The 22,222-nt window shown below is 54.9% G+C and overlaps 1 protein-coding gene across 2 annotated transcripts in view; it reads left to right on the top strand.

The window, feature by feature from the left end:
- DSCAML1 (DS cell adhesion molecule like 1) overlaps window positions 1–22,222 on the top strand; it is a 78,894-nt gene that overhangs the window by 46,610 nt on the left and 10,062 nt on the right. The window contains exons 4-19 of one of the 2 annotated variants that reach the window (XM_010723738.3): window positions 5,713–5,859; window positions 6,868–7,146; window positions 7,748–8,023; window positions 8,324–8,620; window positions 10,266–10,538; window positions 13,521–13,799; window positions 14,253–14,372; window positions 14,521–14,697; window positions 18,544–18,743; window positions 19,212–19,308; window positions 19,421–19,549; window positions 19,897–20,064; window positions 20,154–20,224; window positions 20,848–21,088; window positions 21,707–21,853; window positions 21,925–22,080. In XM_010723738.3, coding sequence (XP_010722040.1) covers window positions 5,713–5,859; window positions 6,868–7,146; window positions 7,748–8,023; window positions 8,324–8,620; window positions 10,266–10,538; window positions 13,521–13,799; window positions 14,253–14,372; window positions 14,521–14,697; window positions 18,544–18,743; window positions 19,212–19,308; window positions 19,421–19,549; window positions 19,897–20,064; window positions 20,154–20,224; window positions 20,848–21,088; window positions 21,707–21,853; window positions 21,925–22,080 — 3,057 coding nt within the window. Of the gene's footprint in view, window positions 1–5,712; window positions 5,860–6,867; window positions 7,147–7,747; window positions 8,024–8,323; window positions 8,621–10,265; window positions 10,539–13,520; window positions 13,800–14,252; window positions 14,373–14,520; window positions 14,698–18,543; window positions 18,744–19,211; window positions 19,309–19,420; window positions 19,550–19,896; window positions 20,065–20,153; window positions 20,225–20,847; window positions 21,089–21,706; window positions 21,854–21,924; window positions 22,081–22,222 lie in introns of those variants that run through there. The other variant, XM_031556897.1, reaches the window with a different exon arrangement.

Raw genomic sequence — 22,222 nt, 5'->3', positions numbered from 1 at the left:
TTTGTGCCGAAGCCATGTGCTGTGGGGACGGGGCTGCCCTCACCCCCCCACCCCCTGCCCCACTCCCAGCCCGTCCCTCCCCTCCGCTCTGCGCCACATAATGAGTTTGATAAGAAATTGTCTCGTTAACAGGATTAGCCATGGAAATCTCGAGTCCCCTCCTCTTCATTTTGTAATGCTCTTCATCCTGTTCTGTAATTTTCTGCTGGAATTAGGCGTCTCTGGACCACCTGGGGAGACGGATTCTTCCTCAGTCCTCTGCGATGCTGGGGGGGTCGGGCCAAAAAAGCTCAGCAGTGTCTGAAGCCCAGCGAGGGCCGTTCTGCTCCACGTGAGCCTGGTTTGTCGGTGGCACAATTCTGCATTTACTCCTGTGGAAGTGAGTTCTGAGAGTGGCCCTTTGGTAAATAATTACTTTTGATTTAATAACTCCTCGCAGCCCTGCAGGACGTGCTGCTTCCCAGGGAGTTAATAGAAAGAGATCTTTCTTAGCATCTGCTTCCCCAGGTTTGCTGACTGTAAGGCTGGGGGGTGGCACCCAGGTTTTGGTGCACGCTGCAAGCAAGCAAACTGGGGAAGGAAAATGTCTGAAGCAACGGTGCATTGGAAATAAGATATGCATAGCGTATTAAAGTGACAGCAGCATTTTTCATTTTCTCGTGTAAATGAAATTAGCATTTCTGTGATGATTTCCTTAAGCTCCTACTGGGACTGTGGTTGCAGCTACAAACTGCAGCCTTTTGCTCTTTTGTTAGAAAGCTTCCTGTGCACAAAACCCAAACTTCTCCTTGTGCCTCCGTTGCCCGAAGAGAAAGAAACACAGAAAGCAAACCTGTGGCACCAGTAGTAGAATGATGCTGACTGTTGCCTGGCCTGTAAGATTCCAGGAAAGAGGAGGAAATGTGGGGCAGGGAGAGCTGGGCCATGGTGTGTGGGAGCTTCAACACGGTGGTTCTCACCCGGCAGCTTCCCTGTGAGCTGAGTCATTCATTCCTCAACTTTTGATCCCTTGAATTTGGGTGTCTGCAAGCAGTTTATCTCCCAGTGCACAGCTCCATGGTACAGCTCCACCACACAGTGAGCAGCTCTGGCACACAGTGCAGTGCTCCATCATGCAGTGCAGTGCTCCATCATAAAGTGTACAGCTCTGTTGTACAGTGCAGAGCTCTATCATACAGGGCATAGTTCCATCATACAGTGCACAGCTCCATCATACCGTGCACAGCTCCAACATACAGTGCACAACTCTGTTGTACAGTGCACAGTTCCATTGTACAGCATACAGCTCTGTTATTTAGTGCATTGCTCCACTGTACAGAGCAGAGCTCTATCATACACTGTACAGCTCCGTTGTACAGTGCACTGCTCCATCATGCAGTGCACAGCTCAGTCGTGCGGTGCAGAGCTCCACTGTACATTGCACAGCCCTGTCATGCAGAGCCCAGCTCTGTTGTGCAGCTGTTTGCAGGGGCTGTTCCCACACCGCTGCCCCCAGCCGTAAATCCGGTGGTCAGAACCAAACACAAGGCTGGGGAAAACCAGGACGTTTCCTTTGATGCTTATTCATTTGTCCCCTGCAGCCCGCTGTCCTGCAGGTAATTCTGTACCGCATTAAGAGGTAATTCAGCAGAAAATTATCCGCTGCTGTACTGCAGCTCTGGAGGGCACGGGATGGGGTTTATTGGGGGATTAGTGCCAGACCCTGGCCCCTTGGCCCTTTGGCCCGTTGGCCCCTCCTGTGCCACTGGGACACAGAGCAGGGCCGCCTGGCAGCTGTGTGACAGCGTGGTGACAATTACATCCGCTCCTCAGCCGCTCCAGCTTCTTTTTCTCCCTCTGCCTCTCTTTTTTTTGTTTCATCTCTCCTTCTCAGAAAGCCCATTTAAATGCAATTCCATTCTTAAAACATCTCCCTCATGCATGTCTAATGAATGTCAGGCAGGCGCGCTGACAATGGGCCCGAGTAGGATCCAATCTCACCGAGTGTCTACAAGTCATTTGGAAGCAACCCTGGGAGCGCGCCCAGTTTTATTACAGCGTAATTAGAAATAAAATCTTGTTGCAAGAGGAGAATGAGAGATGGGTGTTAATCCTGTAATGGGAGGAGATAGAACCATGCTTATAAAGGAGATTAAGGGGAGGGGGAGGTGGGCAGCTTGCCGTGACTCCCTGACTTCCATCCCTGCTGTGTGGGTCTCAGCCTGGCGGGGGGGGTGTAGATTTTGGGGTGGCCTTGCGTGCTGCTGTGATTCAGTGCTTCTGTGGTGCTCTGGCCAGGAGTGAGCGTGGGGAGGGATTAAATTTAGGTCTGCAAGGGGAGGTCCTGGTGATGCTCTGCAGCTGTCTGGGAGGGGTTTTTAGGGCTTTTGCACAAAGCTCACCGTGAGCTCCAGCTCTTGTGCACATGCTGGCAGCTGGCACCGCACTGGACACTGGTGAGCACACACAGAGCTGGCTGCAGGGCTGCGCCTTCGTCCCAATATCCCCTCCATCATCCTCTGGAGGGAACCATTCTGAAAGCTGCCGCCACCCCACTGTGGTGCCTGGGATGCAGCAAAGCTGGGGTGCAGTGCCGCAGCCTCCCCAAAGCGACGTTTCTAGGACACGGTATTCTCGTTCCAGCAAAGCCCCGTTCCTCCTGGATTGAGGAGGAGGAGAAAGAAGGCAGGGAGCCCTTTGGTGCAAAGCGTGACCCACTTACTCAGCTGGAGTCGGTGATTTTACAGATGCCCACGGAACTTCAAGGTGGAAGCGCTGTGCTGGGTGCTGGGCTGCTCAGCTTTGCATTGGCTACGTAGGAGAAATGTGTTTCCTTTGAAAGGGCTGGGGAGCCTGCGACTGCCTTACACGTCCCCTGGGATCCTGTGTGCAGGGAAACATGTAAATAAATCTGTCAGATATCGTGCAGCTCTTATTAAATTTGCATTGGGCTCGAGTCGCAGCTCCTATTTACCATCTCTGGGATGGATGGATGGATCTTTAATCTTCGCGCCTAATCCGGGCGCCCTCCGCTTTAGGTGTTTGCTATGGCAGTGACCCCGGGGTCAGGCACTGGGATGAAGGGACATGTGGTGCCATGGCCCAGCCCTGGTCTGAGGAACATGGAGTGGACCACGAGTCCCTCCTGGCTCCCTTTGGTGAATGGCATTTGGGAGGCTTCTCATTCCCACGCAGGGAAACCACGGGCTGTGTACTTTGGGGCTTCCCTCTCCATGCCTTTCACCCAAGGGAGGCATTTGTCACTTTAAACGTGGCCACAAATAGCACCAAACATTTATTGAATTTGTCCAGGATGCCTTGGGTTGCATATGCTCCAAGTATGGCTAATTCATAAATGCTGGCACCTATTGATTCTCCAGCAGTTAAAATAGACTGCGTAAGGAAATATTGGCCCCAGAGTACCAAGGGAAAGTTATCTCATTAGTCTCATGAACTATAAAGTGTGCTCTCTCCTGAAGCCCTGACCCCATTGTTTTTATAAATCTATATTGGATGGAGTGGTAACTGGTAACCTGTATCGACAGTAATTTTTCTCTTGGAATTGGAAGGCCCTTGGGACTGACGCTGGAGCTTCATGTCACTACAGGCTGCTGGATGGGGATGGGATTTCAGTAACAGGGAATGCATGCGGATGTGTGTGTGTGCAGGGGGAGATCCTCCTAATGTTCTGCATGCAGGAGAGCACCACTTTTTCCTGGTGGTGGGTACCCCAGTGATGGGCGCCTCGGTGATGTGTACTCTGGTTATGGGTTCCTTGGTGATGGGTACTCTGGTGATGATTCCTCAATGATGGGTACCTTAGTGATGGATACCTGGGTGGTGGGTACCCTGGCAATGGGTACCTCGGTGGTGGGTACCCTGCTGATGAGGTCTCTGGTGATGGGTGCCCCACAACAGGGAGAGGGGAGAAGGGTATTGCAAAGCCTTTGCCACAGAAGCAGCTGAGATCTGGCTGAAAGAGTTATTAGAGGCACATAGCTCCAGCCTGGCTGTGGATGTACTTAATCCTCTGCATCCTGTAAAGCTTTTCCACCTCCTGGCAGGCAGAAAGATCTGATTTTGCTCGGCGACCTTCGACGTTAATCTCGCTGGCTAACTGAGCCATAAGTCACTCCGGTGAGGTCTCCGTCAGACCTGCTTACATCAATTATTGCCCTGCATCTTTCCCTTGAACCAGTGCAGTGCTCCTCAACCAAGTTATTTGTCCCTCGTTGGGAAGAAAAAACAAAAAAAAAGAATTGAGGCTGTGCTGTCAGGTTGTGTAGACCTTACATTTAATGCCATGGCATCATTAAAGCCAAACTTCTGTCTGGCTCTTACCCAACTCACAAGCTTCATCTAGATCTGTGCATGCTGGTGAGCTCCAGGAGCCAAGTGTCCAAGGTGGCACGAGGTCCCTGTGGTGCTGCCGATGCTCCTGGGTCCCCGCACATTGCTGCTGCTCTCCAAGTCTTTGTTTCCAGAGCACTTGTGAGCGTGCCTGGCAGCAGGGCTGCAGTTAGGCATGCACAGAAGTGCGCGCTGTGGGGGAGGCCAGCTGGGGCTGCGGAGCACTTTGCAAAATGCAGCAGCTGTTACCATAGAAACTGACTCCCCCCTTCTCAAATTCCAGTGCAGCCAAAGCTCTCTGCTTACTGGTTTGATGGGAGATGAAAAATTAATGCTTGATTTGCATGTTATTTCAGCTGTGTTTGCAGGACTGCTCCCCCTTCCCTTTTACAGAGGTTTGCATGAAGCTTTTCATGCCACCAACTGATGGTGTGGGGCACCGGCCCCTCCAGTCCTGTGCGGGGCTCATGGGGTGCTCAATTTTCTCCTGCCTTCCATTAAACCACAGCTTGGCTTGCATCTTAGTGAGGCTTCTATTTCCTCTGTCTGGAGTCCCAAATACTCTCAGTTAGAGTCAAACCCACCTGTCCAGCTGAGCTACAGTGGGATTTGGGGCAGTGCCAGCGGGGTCAGGGCTGCCCTCCACTTGGCTTTTGTGATGCAGGCACTCCAGTTCCTGGGTGCAGAACTGATTTGTGTCAATCTGCAGCCTCCAGCGCTGCTTCTGGGGGCAGGGAGAAGTTCTGCCATCCTCTCCAGAGGCTGTTCTGGTGGTTTGCTTTTCGTGCCTTTCCCCCGTGCATGAGCTTACCTGAAGGCAGCCAGGCAGTGCCACAGGACTGTGCTGTGCCACCCGGTGGCCTCGGCAATCTTCCCCCGGTGCTCCACTATCAACTCAAGCCCTTATTTGTTTTCACACGCTTCTAAGTAAGTTAAGCTAATTATTAACTCAGCAGGACAGATTCACTTTTAATTGCAGCGTTGCTATGCAGCACACCAAGATGGGCTTCATTGCCTGTGCTCCCTTCTTCAACTGCAGCCACAGAATCACTGCAAGCCCAGGGCTGTGCCCTGCAGCATCCTGCACAGCCAGCACTGTGCAGCTGGGCACTGGCATTGGGACCAGGCAGGCTGCAAGGACAGCCCACATACCTCAGTGCACGGGCAGGATGTATGCCACAGCATGAGCGATGCTCTGGGGGAGTGCAGTGCCCAAGGACATGTGGGCTGCTGTTGCACACCCATGTGCAGCACTCATCCTTGCCAACCTAAACTGCAGCCCTGGTGATGCCAACCCCGAGAGCAGGGGTTGCAAAAAGGAGAAAAGCACGTGGTGCGAGGACACACTCACCCTTCCCCTCCCTTTCCTCTTTGTGTCTCCAGAAAATAGGTTTTTTATTACTTCTTATGGAGGTTTGTACATATCGGACGTGCAGAAGGAAGATGCCTTGTCCACCTACAGGTGTATCACCAAGCACAAGTACAGCGGGGAGACGCGGCAGAGCAACGGGGCCAGGCTCTCGGTGTCAGGTGAGCACGTGGCTCCCGAGGTGTGCCAGCGATGAGCCCAGTCCCATCCAGCCCTGTGGACAGCACCCAGCCTGCCTGCCCCTCTCTGGGTGCACCCCTACCCATGTCCCAGGGGGGTGCGAGGACCACGGGGTGCCCATGCCGTGCCCCAGTGCCCGGCGGTGGGCAGCCGTGCCATGCAGCACCCCGAGCAGGAGGCGACGGGGCGCGCGGCGATGCGATGTGACAGCCGGCGATGTGAGCAGCCTGACGCGATGTGACGAAGATGCAAGCGATACTGCAGCCGAGCGGCGCAGTCCGTAGTGCCGGCTGGCTCCGGGCGCTCCCGGCTCCGCTCACTGCCCAAATTACTCTGCTCGGGAGCTGCATCGTCTCTCCCGCCCGTCAGCTGCAGCTCGCCCGTGCTCTGCCATATGGTTTTTCTAGCCTCGTGTGCATGGTTCCCGCATTAACTCCTTGAATTAACCCCCGCAGAGGGCTTGGGATGGGGTTGGGAATGGCTGAGATTCCTCGACCCGCCCCTGTTGGATCCCAGAGAGAAGAGTGGGCAGCCACAGGGCACCCCGTTCCCTCTCCCTCGATGTGCCTCTGTCCCCTCCTGGTCGCTGTCATTATTTACACGTCACAGCGTTTTACTTCTGCTTGGGAGTAATGAAAGAGGTTTCTTTCCCCTGGAATTTAATTTCACGCCTGAGACTTGGTGATTAATTTTCTCCTTTCCCAGCTGCCTGATGGGCCCCTTTTGCTTGTAAATTTTGAAATGTGCCACAGAATTTGTGTATTTTGCACCAATTAAGTGTCACCTTGAGTAATTCCTACAGTGCTGAGTTTATCCATCCCACCAGCCGCTCGGGTGAGGCTCCCTGGGGAGGTTCCACCGGGTGACACAGCATTGCCCCACTGCTCCCTGTGTCCCCATCAGCTCAGTGCCCAGGGAGCACACTGCCCGGGAGCAGGAGTGCATCTCCGCTCCTTCTCCGGGTGAGTTGATTTCCTCTCCAAACGCAGACCCAGCTGAGTCCATCCCCACCATGCTAGACAGCTTCCAGTCACGGGAGGTGCGTGCAGGCCGGCTGGTGGAGCTGCCCTGCATCGCTTCGGGATACCCCAACCCTGCCATCCGCTGGCTCAAGGACGGGCGTCCGCTGCCTGCCGACGGCCGCTGGGCCAAACGCATCACGGGGCTGAGCATCGCCGACCTGCGCGTGGAGGACAGCGGGACCTACATCTGTGAGGTGACCAACACCTTCGGGTCTGCAGAGGTCACGGGGACCCTCACGGTCATCGGTGAGTGCTGGAGGGGTGAGCTGCCTCCTGTCTATCTCTGCAAAACCGTAAAGCTTTATGTTTTGGCGTGCCTCGCTACGCAGCGTGTCCGATGTGGTGCTCGGGGCGTTCGGGGGGAGTTTGTAATGCTGCTGCAGCAGATCTGCAGCCATCCCCTGATTTACCGCTTTAATCGGGACCTCTGGAAAAAGCAGTGCAATACCACGGGATGTAAATTGCTGCATGGCAATGTTCTGCGAGGTGCCTCTGTGCTTTGTTTTGCTGATTTACGTAAAATAAGCTCCAGCCAAACAGTAAATACCATCTGGGCAGGCCAAATATTTACTGCCTGTTCTGCTCCTGGGGGTTCCTGCAGCCACCAGCAGCACCCGGGCTGCCCTGGCGCGTCTCCACTCGGCACCGTCCCATCACAGAGCCACATCCCCACTGCCGTCCCAACATTAACACCCATTAAGCAGCATGAGGGAGGACAGGGTTGCCACCCAGGCTGTGTGGTGACATTGTGCATGTAGGCTGGTGATTCCAGAGATGGAAAGGCAAAGGAGGCACCCGCTGCTCAGCATCCCCAACGTGTCACCTGCTCTCACCCTCTCTCGCACAGACCCTCTGCGTGTGACTCTCACACCAAAGAAGCTCAAGACGGGCATCGGCAGCACCGTCATCCTCTCTTGTGCCCTCAGTGGGTCCCCTGAGTACGTCATCCGTTGGTACCGCAACACAGACTTGGTGGTGGTGGATGACTTCATCTCCATCCGGGGCATCAGCAATGAGACCCTCCTCATCACAGCAGCACAAAAGAGCCATTCTGGAGCCTACCAGTGCTTTGCCACCCGCAAGTCTCAGACAGCACAGGACTTCTCCATCATCATGCTGGAGGGTGAGCTGGCTTCCTCGGGGCGGGGGTTGGTGGTGGCTTTTTCTCTGCCCCTTTCCGAGCTGCCTCATCCCTGAATGCTTTATGCAAGGAGAGAGGGAAGCGAGTGCCAGCAGGGTGGGTACCCTGCCTTCCACAAGGCATCTTCTCGCCTTTTTTGTGACAATGGGATGGCGATCATTGGGTGTTGGAGCAGGGATGGGCACCCTTTGAGCCGAGGGCGCACAGGGCGCAGGGGCACGGGCGCATCCGTGCGGGTGACTGCAGCCGTGCCCTAACCCCGCTCCCGCTGGGTGCCCCCAGATGGGACCCCCCGCATCGTCTCCTCCTTCAGCGAGAAGGTGGTGAACCCCGGGGAGCAGTTCTCCCTGATGTGTGCCGCCAAGGGCGCGCCGCCCCCGACCGTGACCTGGGCCCTGGACGACGAGCCCATCCCGCGGGACAACGGGCACCGCACCAACCAGTACACCATGTCGGACGGCACCACGGTGAGCCACATGAACGTCACCAGCCCGCAGATCAAGGACGGCGGCGTGTACCGGTGCACCGCGCGGAACTCGGTGGGCAGCGCCGAATACCAAGCGCGAATAAACGTAAGAGGTGCCTGTCTACTTTTAAATATCAGAATAGGGCTTTTACTGGGCTTTTGGTTGTGTTCTGTTCCTCCTCGCCCCTGCCCTTTCCCAGCCGTGCAGATCCCTCCATGCCTGACCCCCCTGCAGCTCTGCTGGCTCCCAGACCCATGGGATGGATCTTCCCCGTGGCGCAGAGCAGGGCACTGAACTGAGTGCGCATCCAGAGCAACACTTTCCGGAGGGGCAACGCCTCCCTGCTGGGCTCTGCTTTCACCCTTCCCAGCGTTGTGCAGCAAGCACCTCCATGAAGGACCTCCTGGTGGCTCAGAAGTGACCTGTGCTGTCCATTCCTCTGCATTCACCAGTGATGTGTCCTCAAACCAACCCAGGACCCCAGCTCACCCCATCCAGCCCCGATCCCGTTACAAGTGATGATGAGGCAGCACGGGGAATGATGGAAAATGAGCTTGGATGTGTTGTGTCTGTGTTTTCTTTGTCTGCTAAAGCCACAGCTGTGTGAATCACTGCGTTGTCACACTGGAGCGCGTTGTTCTGTGTGTTGTAGGGTGTTCTGCAGGGCACGGGGTGTGCTGTAAACCCCTGCCCATTCATAATCACCAGTTAAAGCTTCTAGGCTCGTAGGTGGGAGCAGAGTCAAGGTAACATTAATTTATCTACTGAGAAAGAGGCTTGAAGAGCTGTGTTTGTCTGTGTCTCAGGTTTGAAATGGATCTAGTGGCTTTTTGGCTGGGATCCCGGGAGAGTCTGAATTTTGCTGCCATTTACTGCTAAATTTGGAGCGAGTTCATGTCCCAGCCACGAGAACCAATTGCAGCGTTTTGAATGAGGATGTTTCATTGTCTTCTTTTTTTTTCCCTCCCTCTTTTGGTCCCTGACTGCCTGTCACTAGATAAGATTCAGACTTTTTTTTTTTTGCCTTGGAATTGAGCAAGTCCCTCCAACAGGCCCAGGAGACAGTTACAGATGCTAATTTATCTCTCCCTGCTCCCTCTTATGGTGCATCGGGAGGGGGAATCCATGCTGCTGTGCCCTCAGAAACCTCCTTGCTCCATGGGGACAGAGCATCTCCCACCCAAACCTTCCCAACAGCTGATGGGTGTCCGTCATCTGGGGGCAGTGGGACTTAATGTAAGGAAACTCACTAAAGGCAACGTTGGCTTATCTGGGGTGTCTGCTAAGCTGTCATCCTCACCACTTAGAGTGAGGAGCCAAGATGGAGTTAATCTGCAGATGGGTTTGCTATTTTATATGACAGCCACAAGAACAATATAATTACTGAAGCATGAAACCTCTTGTTATAATACTCACCTGCAGCATGCCTCCAGTCCTCCAGCCAGCGTGAGAGCAGCTGGGAACAGGGGGCGAGCTGGCTTTGGGCAGTACTCAGGCAACCAGTGAGAGGCACGGAATGGGCTTTTTCAGTTAAAATAAATAAATGTACAAATGGAAGGGAGGTCCCTGCGTGCAGCTCTGCACCAAGGCCATTTGGCAGCGCAGCTGGGGTGGTTGGGAGCACTCCCCAGGTGTCTCCCAGCAGCCTCTGGTGTCCCTCTGAGGGGCAGCAGCAGCATTTGCAGTGGATCTGTGTGCAAACAAACCGCCCTTCGGAATTAACCTAGCCTGCCTCTTCCTTCCTCCCCACTATGTAGGTCCCCCGAGCATCCGGGCGATGAAGAACATAACGGCGGTCGCGGGTAGGGACACTTTCATCAACTGCAGGGTGATCGGGTACCCGTATTACTCCATCAAGTGGTACAAGGACTCTTTGCTGCTACCCGATAACCACCGCCAAGTGGTCTTTGAGAACGGGACCCTGAAGCTGATGGACGTCCAGAAAGGCATGGATGAAGGGGAATACCTGTGCAGCGTGCTGATCCAGCCCCAGCTCTCCATCAGCCAGAGCGTCCACGTCACGGTGAAAGGTAAGGAGCTGCAGAGGTGGCCTGGGTCAGACATTCAGGTGGTGCTGGGACCATCTCTGTGAAGGGCGAAGGCAGAGAGGCATTGCAGGGGATGCCCTGCAGCCCAAACGCTGTGCTTGCATCGCACCTCTCACCCACCTGTGTGCTTGCTGCTGCACCAGCTCCATTTCTTGCTACACGCGGCGGAGCAAGGATTTACGGTGTAAACACAGTGTATTAAAACATCTAACCTTTGCTCGGATCACCTTCACTGATGTTTTTCTCTGTGTGTTAGCTTTTAAAAAAATAATACTCTCGGTCTTCCGAGCGTATAGAACATCTTAAAAGCTTCTACAGGCCATCAATTATTCAGCCCCATTGAGGGAGCTATCAGTCCTAATGAATTGAGTCGGATGCATTCCCTCCCAGTGACTTGCTGAGATTGTGTTATGAGCACAGTGCTATCGTATCTCCCGTCCTCAGAGTTGTCGGGTCGGCTCTGCCCGTCGCCAGTGCAGTGTTTGCAGTAAATCATTCAGACAAACACAGCCACGCTGGGACAGAGCTGGCCAATTGGCTTTCCCTCTGTCTCTCTGAGCAGGGTATTTATGGACCGGATCTTATGCTGATCCCCCTCCTTCCCCTCCCATCCACCATTTTCTTATTAGGAATCAGGTTAGCAAGAGAGTGCATCAAGCTGATTATAGATGCTGCTACTTGATTAGCTAATGCTCTTCTCCGAGGCTTTGCTAGCGGAAGTGTGGGCTGCAGACAACCTCTGGGCAGTGCCAAGGGGATGGATCTCCCTTGCACCCTTGTTGCTGGCCGCAGCCAGCCTTTGTGTTCCTCCCCTTTACCAAAATCAGAGAGGGATGCTGAGTTACACACTTCGCCTTGTGCCCATTGCTGGGAGGCGGACGCAGAAGTTCATCCATATATCCTGGAAAGTGAATGCCATGCAAACCTCTATGAGCCCAGATTTACTGCCTTGGCTGAGAGCTGCCATGCAGTGCCATCCATCCACCTTCATTCCACGGAGTTGCACCCAGCCCAGCCTGGCTGCTCGTGCTGCCCATTGGACAGAGGGCAGAGGGGAATTGAGCTGCTCTCTGCTACCTTTGGAGTTCACTCCAAGCAGCAGAGTAAGTAAATATGACCGTGTTGAGTTCAGGACGGCATGGAGCACCGTAAAACTTTTATTGCCACAAGTGCCTGGCGGCCACACTAAGTGCCACCAGTGAATTACGCAGGCTTCCCAAGCAATGGCAGTAAAATCTTTATGGGCCCCTCCTGCCAGCACCTCCATCCTCTATCCGCCACCCATTTGCAAGCCCTTGCTTGCTCCCATGGCTCCCAGCCCTACGTCCCAACTGGGAGCCTCCTGCATCCTCTGCTCTCTGCATTGTTGAGGTGCCCTGCAGCTCGTTATTTAGCAGCAGACATCTTGGAACATTTTAATTAATCACTTGGGGCCGTGCTGCCTGGCTGTGCCCAGAGGAAGCGGTGGGAGCACAGTGCTGGGTGATGCGGGGGCTCTGCGTGGTGCCAGGGCTGTGCCATGTGTGGGAGAGAGCCCGGGAAGTGCTGCAGACAGAGCATGCAGCACAAGATTATTTGGGGAGAAAGGATGAGGTTTGAGCTCTGTTTAAGGGGGGATAGAATAGGGAGAGCTCTTCTGTTGAGAGGCTGTGTGCTCACAAGTGGCCTGTGGGGTGTGTTTGGAGACGCACAAGCCCAGCCCTCTGCAATAGACTGCAGTGCATTCCCAATTAATTATTCATTAATTATGGAAAGCGGGCGCTGCTGGCTCCATGACTCCAGCAGCTCAAGCCACGTCGCTGCAGCCTGGCTTGGGGTGAAGATCAACCCGCATTGCTGCCCTTCGCGACTGCTTGGATGGGCTTTGGGCTCTGGGCCACCCAAATGAGGCCAGCCTGGTTCTGGACGATCCCTGGAGCCCTGAGCAGTGCTGCTGGAGCACTGAGAGCCTTGCAGCACGCTGGGTGAGGGGTGGGGTGGGGATGGTGCCGTGCACAGTGGCACGATGAGCCCTGCCTGCCAGGGCTCCATGTCTGTATGAGAGGGCATCTTATTTCTGCCGAGGGGACAATTGGCAGCCTGCTAATTTAATTATGGAGGCTGCGGAAAGAGGATCTCGTCTACCAGGTGCTGAGCCTTGTTAAGCTAATTGTCTCCCTCTCTCTGCTTTCTTCCCCCTCCCACATTGCCAGAGATGCTGCGGTTGCCTAATTAAGTTATCAGGAAGATAATGGCTGGTTCTGAATCCAGAGCCTTCAAGAAAAGCATCCATCTAATAACTGCTTTTCTGTGAGCAGATAAATGCTGAGGTGGAATTTCAGCTGATGCACACAGAGGGGCCGGGGCTGGCAGCTCCCTGTGCTGCCCTGTGTATGGTCATGTCATACTGTCACCTGCTCAGTAGCATCTTCCACTCCTCCTGGAAGTGCTATGGGTGGTTAAAAGCCTGCCTGTTTCTGATCAGCAAATGCTTTGGGTGATGGGGCGATGGGTTATGAACTGCTCTGCTGGCCCCAAGCAGGCTCACTCCTCTGCAAAGCCACGTCCTGCTGTGGGATGGTGCTGGGGCTAAGGTGAGAGGTGATGGCCTCAAGGTGCAACAGGGGAGAATCCGTTTGGACATTAGGAGAAATTTCTTCTCCAAAAGAGCAATCAGGCACTAGCACAGGCTGCCCAGGGAGGTGGTGGGGTCACCACCCCTGGAGGTGTTCAGGAAACGTGGAGGTGTGGCACTGAGGGACCCAGTTTATGGGCATGGTGGGGGTGGGGGAGAGTTGGACTTGATGTTAGAGGTCTTCACCATCCTTAATGATTCAGTGGTATACACGAGCCTGTGACAAGCGCCAGGAGCCAGAGACACACTGCTTTTCCTCATCCCCCTCATCCCTCTGCTGGCCTGAACCCTATAGGTGAGGGCTTCCCCCAGCGGGGCTGTACAGCGTGCTCTGCCTCTCCCCTCCACAGTCCCTCCTCTGATCCAGCCATTCGAGTTCCCACCAGCCTCCATCGGGCAGCTCCTCTACATCCCCTGCGTGGTCTCCTCTGGGGACATGCCTATCCACATCACCTGGCGCAAGGACGGGCACGTCATCCTCTCTGGCTCAGGCGTCACCATTGAGAGCAAGGAGTTCATGAGCTCCCTGCAGATCTCCAGTGTCTCTCTCAAGCACAATGGCAACTACACGTGCATCGCCAGCAATGCCGCCGCCACAGTCAGCCGCGAGAGGCAGCTCATCGTGAGGGGTGAGAGCTTTGGGATCCCCCCATTGGGTGGGAAGGTGGGAGGGATGGATGGGAGCAGATGGAATCAGGCTGGGGAACAACAGGCAGAGATAATTTTCAAGAAGAGGAGGCTCAGGTGGACCTCATTGCTCTCTCCAGTTCCCTGGAGGGAGGTTGTAGCAAGGTGGGGGTCTGTCTTTTCTGCCAGAAAACAGCAATAGGATGAGAGGTGATGGCCTGAAGTTGCCCCAGTGGAGGTTCAGGTTGGGTATTAGGAAAATCTTCACTAGGAGAGTGGTGATGCACTGGCACAGGCTGCACAGGGAGCTGGTGGAGTCAGGAAATGTGTAGGTGTAGTACTGAGGAACATGGTTAGTGGGATTGATGGTAGGTGGATGGTTGGACTAGATGACTTTAGAGGTCATCTCCAACCTCAATGATTCTGTGATTCTATGATTCCTTCCTGTTATGCAGTGCCTCCTCGGTTTGTGGTTCAACCCAACAACCAAGATGGCATTTATGGTAAAGCCGGGGTGCTGAATTGCTCCGTTGATGGGTACCCTCCTCCTAAAGTGATGTGGAAACATGCAAAAGGTACGTGGGAGAGGACATAGCAGTGCATGGGGACCTCTGTGCAAGTGGGGCAAGTACTCTTCTTGCTGGGTCACCCCAGCACTGAGCCCCACAAGCACCCTCTGCCTCAGCTGTGCACTCAGTGATGCATCTCTGCTTCCCCCTCCAGGCAGTGGGAATCCCCAGCAGTACCACCCCATCCCGCTGACAGGCCGCATCCAGATCCTCCCCAACAGCTCGCTGCTGATCCGCCACGTGCTGGAGGAGGACATTGGTTACTACCTCTGCCAGGCCAGCAATGGGGTGGGCACAGACATCAGCAAGTCCATGTTCCTCACCGTGAAGAGTAAGTAGCCAGGTCACGGCTGGGATGGAGCTGGGGGTGGGCTGAGATGGACAGACAAAAAATGGATGGACAGATGGATGGATGGGGAATCACAGCCTGCAGCGTGCAGAGAGCAGCCCAGCGCAGCCCCAGCACCACGCAGCCCCGGATCATTGCAGGCATGGAGGGCATTGATTCCCCTCCTACAGGGGAGACTTCCCTTATGCTATTAAAAACACTTAGTCCTTAATAAAACCCGGCGATCAATCTACATCATACGGCAGGAAAGGAAATAGCTCTGCTAATTTGACAGGGCTGGGCCGGGAAGTGTTGTTAGACACCGTGTTTGAACTGCGCTTATTATTGGATTCCTCTCCCGTTGCTATCAGCAGAATACATAATCTCCAGCGCCTCTCTATTTACTTCGATTGTGGCTGCCGTAAGAGTTCAAACCCTCAGAAGAGGTGCAGGAGGGAGAACTCTCTCATGGCAGTGGGGTTGGCATGCAGCATGCTGTGCTCCCCACCTGCCCCGCGCCCCGGTTTGGCTCCTGCTGGCCCCCAGCACCCCCTGCTTGTCTTATTGCTGCCTTGCCAGCTTCCCCCCATCCCCAGCCAGCTTCTCGTGGGGAGGGCCGAGGGCAGCCTTTCCCCTCCCTGTCAGCTGTTTAATTTATCCTGCTGATTGATGAACTGAAACGAGCGACTTCAAACAACCCACTTCAATGAGGTGCAGGTACAAAGTCAAGGCGATTAATCCCGAGTGAGTGTGCCGAAGTCTTGGAGCTTGAACTGCTGCCGTGTCCCTGCTATCTGGTATAATTGCATCCCAGGACAGGTTGCTTGCTGACTTGAATAGCACATAACCTTATTATGCATGTGCTTTTACATTTCCCAGAGACCTCAGCAGCCTTTGAAAAGGTTCGAATGAATAGGTAGACGAAGCACCGCAGCCAATTAAGCATTATATGGGGCTCTTTGTTTTGTTTCATTTTTTGATTTTTGTTTGTTTAGTGAAATGTCAGGCCAATTAAAGCCAGATCAGTGCAGGCTTGTCCTTCAGGCCAGGCCACTGCGGACGGAGTTAAGTGGGAGTTAAGCAGAACCCAAACCACGGGATGGGAAGTGCAGCCCCATCCCTCGCTGACCGAGGCAATAAATCAGAGCAGCAGGAGCAGCCCCACTGATGCCAGGAGGAGTTAGCTGCTGCTTTGTCAGGTGGTGGCAAACCTGCGTGCAAATGGAATTTCGATGGTGCTGTTCCCTGCTGGGGCACCGCAGGGAGCACAGTGCCCAGGGCGTGTGCTGGCCCTGGGACCTCACTGCCACATCGCTCTGCTCAGCCCTGAGCACAGCACCTGTCTGAACGCAGCAGCATCCCGCTGCTGTGCAGGGCTGGGGGCGTTCATCCGTGCTTTCCAAAGCAACTTGTTAGCATCAGGTCCAGCGCGCTGCAGAACGAGAGGTGTGGGCTGCTGGAGGCTGCGAGCGTGCGCCCGGGGGCTGGCACAGGTGCAGGTGAGGAGCTCGGAAGTGCGTGCTAAATGGCATTTAGCACCTGCCTGCACACTGCCTTGTGCTCCAGAGCAGAGCATGAGGGCTGTCCAGGACCCCCAGGGCAGAGCTGGTGGTTGGGGCTCACTGGGCACCGGGCAGGACCAGAGGTGCTGGGAGGTTCGGTGTCCTCCTGCAGGAGCATCACTGATTGCTTCCATGCAATTTGAATTAATCTCATGCTTCAGGTGGAACTCAGCTAATCAGTGTAGAAAGGATGCTGAAACGGGTGCAATCAAATTAACATCACAGAGCTGGCTCTAAACAAGAAAGAGGGGGGAGAGAAAGGCGGGCGCAGCCCTTGTCACCGCTGTCACCGTTCTCATTCATTTGTCACTGCTGGGCTGTGCAGCTGCTCCTGCCCCAGTGTGGCTGGGGATGGCACGCGGGGCACTGACAGCTCCCTTTGTGGACAGCCTTATCTCTGCCCAGCAAACGGGACGTGGCTCTTGTCGGAGCCGTGTTAACAGGAGCTCTGGCGTGCAGGAGTCTGCCCTGTGCAGAAGGCTGCTGACGGCTGCAGGAGTTCTGGCCACGTGCATCCTCCTTCCCTTGGTCACCGTGGGCATCACCAGGCTGGTGTGCAGTGGTGGCACAGCGTGCCTCCCAGCCCTGCCCATACTGCCTGCATAGCTGGTCGGGGTTTTCTTTTGGTTTGTTTTGCTGCTTTCTTCCGCTCTGGGCTATGTGCCACTCTCCTGGGACCCCAGCAATTGAGAGAAGTTGATATGTTTACATCCAAGGAGCTGCTTTTAATCAAACATCAATAAGTGCATTTCAGCAAAGCAGAGCCTGAAACAGAGCTCCTCTCCCGGGGCCACTGTGTGCAGGGAAGGGGCTGGCTCCTCTGCAGCCCTCTGAGCCCCAGGGCCATGCTCTGGCTGAAGACTTCCTGCCCTCATGCTCCCCATGCACCCCAATGGGTCGGGTTCTTCCCTGCCCTGCATCAGCTTGTAGTGCTGTACCATCCTGGAGCTGCTGCAGGCAGAGTTCCCATGGGCTCCCGAGGAGTGGTCATGCAGAGGAGGCGACCCCAACCCAGGCCGTGCCTCATCCCAGCCACGTGGGCACAGGCTGCACCCCGCAAACGGCAGCTCTGGAGGAGAGGTTTCCTTAGCTGCTAATTGAATTACATTGCCACAGAAAGCCGAGAAGTCGTAGCTCATTAGAGCCTCTTGTGTCCCATTATAACAGTGTGTGTTGCCTTTGCGGATTGTCATTATCATATATTACTGCGGGACTCAGCAGCGCTGTTTGTTTATGCATTACATTTTTTTCGGCTTACCCAGGCCGCCCCCGCCCCCAGTCTTGGTGCTGCAGGGGACACGAGGTGCCCTTTGTGCTGCCAGCATCCATCCCAGTTCTGCCACCCAACGCCAGGTGCTCCCAGCGGCAGGCAGTGCTGGGCAATGCCACCTACAGTGCCGCCCTGCAGTGCCACCCCTCAGTGCCACATTGCAGTGCCACCTGCAGTGTCACACAGTGGTGATACCTGCAATGCCACCCCACAGTGCCGCCCTGCAATGTCACCTCCCAGTGCTAACTGCGGTGCCACGCAGTGATGACACCCTGCAGTGCCATCCCCCAATGCAACCTACAATGCCACCCTACAATGCCACCTGCAATGCCACACTGCAGTGCCATACTGCAATGCCACCCCACAGTTCCACCCCACAATGCCACACTGCAATGCCACACTGCAGTGCCACCCCACAATGCCATACCACAATGCCATTCTGCAATGCCACCCACCATTCTGCAATACCCTGTAGTGCCATTTGCAGTGACGCTCCACAGTGCCACCACACCGAGTGCTACGCCAGGGCAGTAGGTGTCCCCTCCCCTCTTTTGCATGTTTGGATGAATATGAAAAAAAAAGAAAAAGAAAAAATATCTCTCCAGCATCTGCAATGCAAAGGCTGCTGCCTTGCTGCTGTGGAATCACGCTCTATATTCTGCCCAGGTTTATACGAGTGAATTATGCAAATCTGTGATGGAAAACATTCTTCCTCTCATCCTCGGGAGTGTAAAACCTTAGTCAATAATTCATACTCGCACGTCTCCGACTGGAGGCTTTCTCTTCATTATAGCGTGCGCTTGGTTATTTGTCTTTCACGTTTTATTGTCTACCCCGGTGTAATGCTATGCATTATAAAATTTATCTGCTTCATTATTTTATGATCCTGAGCCGTATAATGCAGCGAAACGCTTCCGCTCAGGGCTGCGTGTCCTCTCGGGGGGCTCTGCACCCAGCACCGCCCCACTGGCTCCAGGGGGTGCCTGGCAGGTGGCTGAGCCCTGCTCCCTCCCGCAGTCCCCGCCATGATCACCTCGCACCCCAACACCACCATCGCCATCAAGGGGCAGAGCAAGGAGCTGAACTGCACGGCGCGGGGCGAGCGGCCCATCATCATCCGCTGGGAGAAGGGTGACACTGTCATCGACCCCGACCGCAACATGCGCTACGCCATCGCCACCAAGGACAACGGCGACGAGGTCATCTCCACCCTCAAGGTGAGGGCAGGGTCATGGATGTCCCCGGGTCCGAGGATGCCTGGGCATGCTCCGCCAGCACAGGCCATTTTGTGCTGCTGCAGTGACTGCGCAGCTGCTGCATTCAGCGCCTTTGAAAGAGCTGCAAAACGACCACTGTCTGCTTGCTGTGGTGGCCCCAAAAGGGGAACCCAATGAGTTGGGTTGTCCTTGCACCAGATTTTGCTTTGCTGTCCAATGGGCCCTTGTTCGAAAGGTGCGTTGCCTCAAAGCGTGAAATCTCCATGCACATCTGAGCAGGCGGTCATAGAATCACGGGTTGGTTGGGTTGAAGGGGACCTCAAGGATCATCCAGTTCCAACCCGCCAGATCAGGCAGTAGAAGGGGATGGGGCCTGGGGGCAGGCTGTGTTTGCAGGCTGTAGGAAACTTGGTTCTTGGGGTGCCTAAATCTGAAGGGGCTGCTTTTCTGTCCCTAAAACACCCACAGCTGAAACCGGCTGACCGTGGGGACTCAGTCTTCTTCTCCTGCCATGCCATCAATTCGTACGGCGAGGACAGGGGCCTGATCCAGCTCACCGTGCAAGGTATTGAGCTCACAGCACCATGACCTTGGGCACGGGAGCAAGCAGAGCCTCACCTCAAGGTCCCACTGCTCCACCTGTCACCCCACGCTCCTAACCACCCCCATCCCCCCAGAGCCACCTGACCCCCCAGAACTGGAGATCCGCGAGGTGAAAGCCCGCAGCATGAACCTGCGCTGGACGCAGCGCTTTGATGGGAACAGCATCATCACCGGCTTCGACATCGAGTACAAGAACAAGTCTGGTAGGAGCTGATTGCCCCCCCGTGTCCCCCAGACCTCCATAGCCCGCGCTGTGGGCTTGGCTGTGCTGTGGGGCAGGTGGGGAGCTGGCCCTGCTGCCTCCGTGCAGGGAATATTCTGCATCCCGGCTGCTTTGATGAAGAAAGGAAAGAGCAGCATTAATGAAATATGTTAATTTATGTTCGGTGGGAGCATTTGAAAGGGAATATTTAAAGAGGCAATATTTGCAGAAAGCCAAGCCGTGAGCAGCACAACAGCAAGGCGGGGGGACACAGCGTGGCAGAGAGCTTTGGGGATCGCACGCTGGCACGGGGTGTGGGTGCTGACTGCCCTTTGCTTCTTCTTCCAGATTCCTGGGACTTCAAGCAGTCAACACGAAACATCTCCCCGACCATCAACCAGGCGAACATCGTGGACCTGCACCCTGCTTCCGTGTACAGCATCCGCATGTACTCCTTCAACAAGATCGGGCGCAGCGAGCCCAGCAAGGAGCTCACCATCAGCACGGAGGAAGCAGGTTCTGCTCTGTGCTGTAGCGGTGCATGTGAGCAGAGCCCTCTTCGGATGGGACTTTTTGTGATAATGTGCAATCCTTCCCTCCCACAGCTCCTGACGGGCCTCCGATGGATGTCACCTTGCAGCCGATGACATCGCAGAGCATCCAGGTCACCTGGAAGGTGCGTGGGGCTGGGGCAGTGGGCTCTCCTTGGCCACCCCCACTGGTGGGACTCTGGGCCCACATTTCCCCTCGCAGCTCAGAGAACAGCTCCTGAGATGTCACAAAACCCAGGGGCCGGGCACACGGCTCAGCCACATCACGTGTTAATCGCGTTTGGTAACGAGCTTATTATCTCATAGGATATCCATGGGGGGCCACGGGGAAAGCGAGGATAAACATGGGAAAACTGAGACGTCTGGTTGCCAGCTGCTCAAGCGCAGATCAATCGAGTTCAGAATCAGATTTATTTTTCAGGAGGTCGAATGAGGAAAAAAAATTGATTATAAAATTAGGAGTTCAGAATGAAGGGGAAGTCAATAAATTTAGGGTTTCAGCTTCTCCCCCCGACTCCCTCCCCCTTCTGGAAAGCGGATTAATGAATGATAAGGTTCACCTGGAAGATAACTCCGTTTGTTCGGAGAGTATTGCAGCGAGATGGATCGCGCCGGCTGTGTAACATAAATTCACAATCAACCCTATCGATTTCTTAATGCTTCAGAGAAACGCTGTTCGGATTGATTTAAAGGCTGAGGGGCTGTCAGCGCTGTGACGCCGCTCCCCTTTGTGTCCCCATTGCTTCAGGCCCCAAAGAAGGAGCTGCAGAACGGGGTGATCCGTGGATACCAGATCGGCTACCGCGAGAACAGCCCGGGCAGCAACGGGCAGTACAGCATCGTGGAGATGAAGGCCACGGGAGACAGCGAGGTCTACACGCTGGACAACCTGAAGAAGTTTGCGCAGTATGGGGTGGTGGTCCAGGCCTTCAACCGCGCGGGGACGGGGCCGTCCTCCAGCGAGATCAATGCCACCACGCTGGAGGATGGTAAGGATGGAGGGATGGTGATGCTACGGGGCGCAAGGCATCCATCCAGAGAGCCTCTACCATTCCAGAAATGAGCAGAAAAAGTTTTGCAGTGCGTTCGCGCAGCAGTTTTTCATACTTAATTAAGGCTCTCGTTAGCCTGTCAAACCGTGATCATTTCCTGGCTGCATTAGCACTCCTCCTGGGGTATTCAAGGGCCCCTGTTTTAGCAATAGTGTCTTTTCCATAATTATATTACCTTCATTTTGTTCAAACGGACTATCTGTATTAGTTTATTATACTCGGTCCCTAATTACATGGTGCTTATATTTTTACACCTAAGTAATACGAAACAATAATCATTTTCAAAGAGGGTCGTTACCGTGATGTATCATCATTTAAATGCTCATAAAAATTAGAGTTACCTCTTATGGGGCAATTGGATGCAATTACCTCGCATCCAGCCGGCTCGCCCCTTGCTGGGAAGTGCAGCATCCTGGCAACCCTGGGGTGAGGAGGAGGAGGATCATGGCACCGGGTTTGGGGAGGGGAGAGAGAGGGCGATGGGGAGGTCCAGCACAGAGCCCGTGGGGTGCATCTCTGGACAGTAAGTTGACCATCCCCTCTGTGCCCTCCCAGTGCCCAGCCAGCCCCCGGAGAACGTGCGGGCCATCTCCATCACGTCGGACGTGGCCGTCATCTCCTGGTCGGAGCCCCCACGCAGTACCCTCAACGGTGTGCTCAAGGGCTACCGGGTCATCTTCTGGTCCCTCTACATGGACGGAGGTGGGTGCTGATGCCCAGGACGTGGAGCGTACGTGGGGGGCGGCACGGAGCTGATGGCCATGTCCCTACAGAGTGGGGTGAGATGCAGAACATCACAACCACGCGGGAGAGAGTGGAGCTGCGGGGCATGGAGAAGTTCACCAACTACAGCGTGCAGGTGCTGGCCTACACACAGGCTGGTGACGGCGTCCGCAGCAGCGTGCTCTACATCCAGACCAAGGAGGACAGTGAGTGGCACTGCGCCAACCCCTTTGTCCCTATGGTCCTGATGATGGGATGGCAGCCAAGGAGGTGTGGTGAGACCCAGGGTGGTGTGGTTCCACACAGATCCTGGCACAGCTGGCGGCTGCTGTACGCTGCAAGTGGGCA

Source organism: Meleagris gallopavo, chromosome 26, assembly GCF_000146605.3.
Source record: "Meleagris gallopavo isolate NT-WF06-2002-E0010 breed Aviagen turkey brand Nicholas breeding stock chromosome 26, Turkey_5.1, whole genome shotgun sequence".
Taxonomy (NCBI): Eukaryota; Metazoa; Chordata; class Aves; order Galliformes; family Phasianidae; genus Meleagris; species Meleagris gallopavo.
This window is presented reverse-complemented; position numbering and strand designations above follow the sequence as displayed.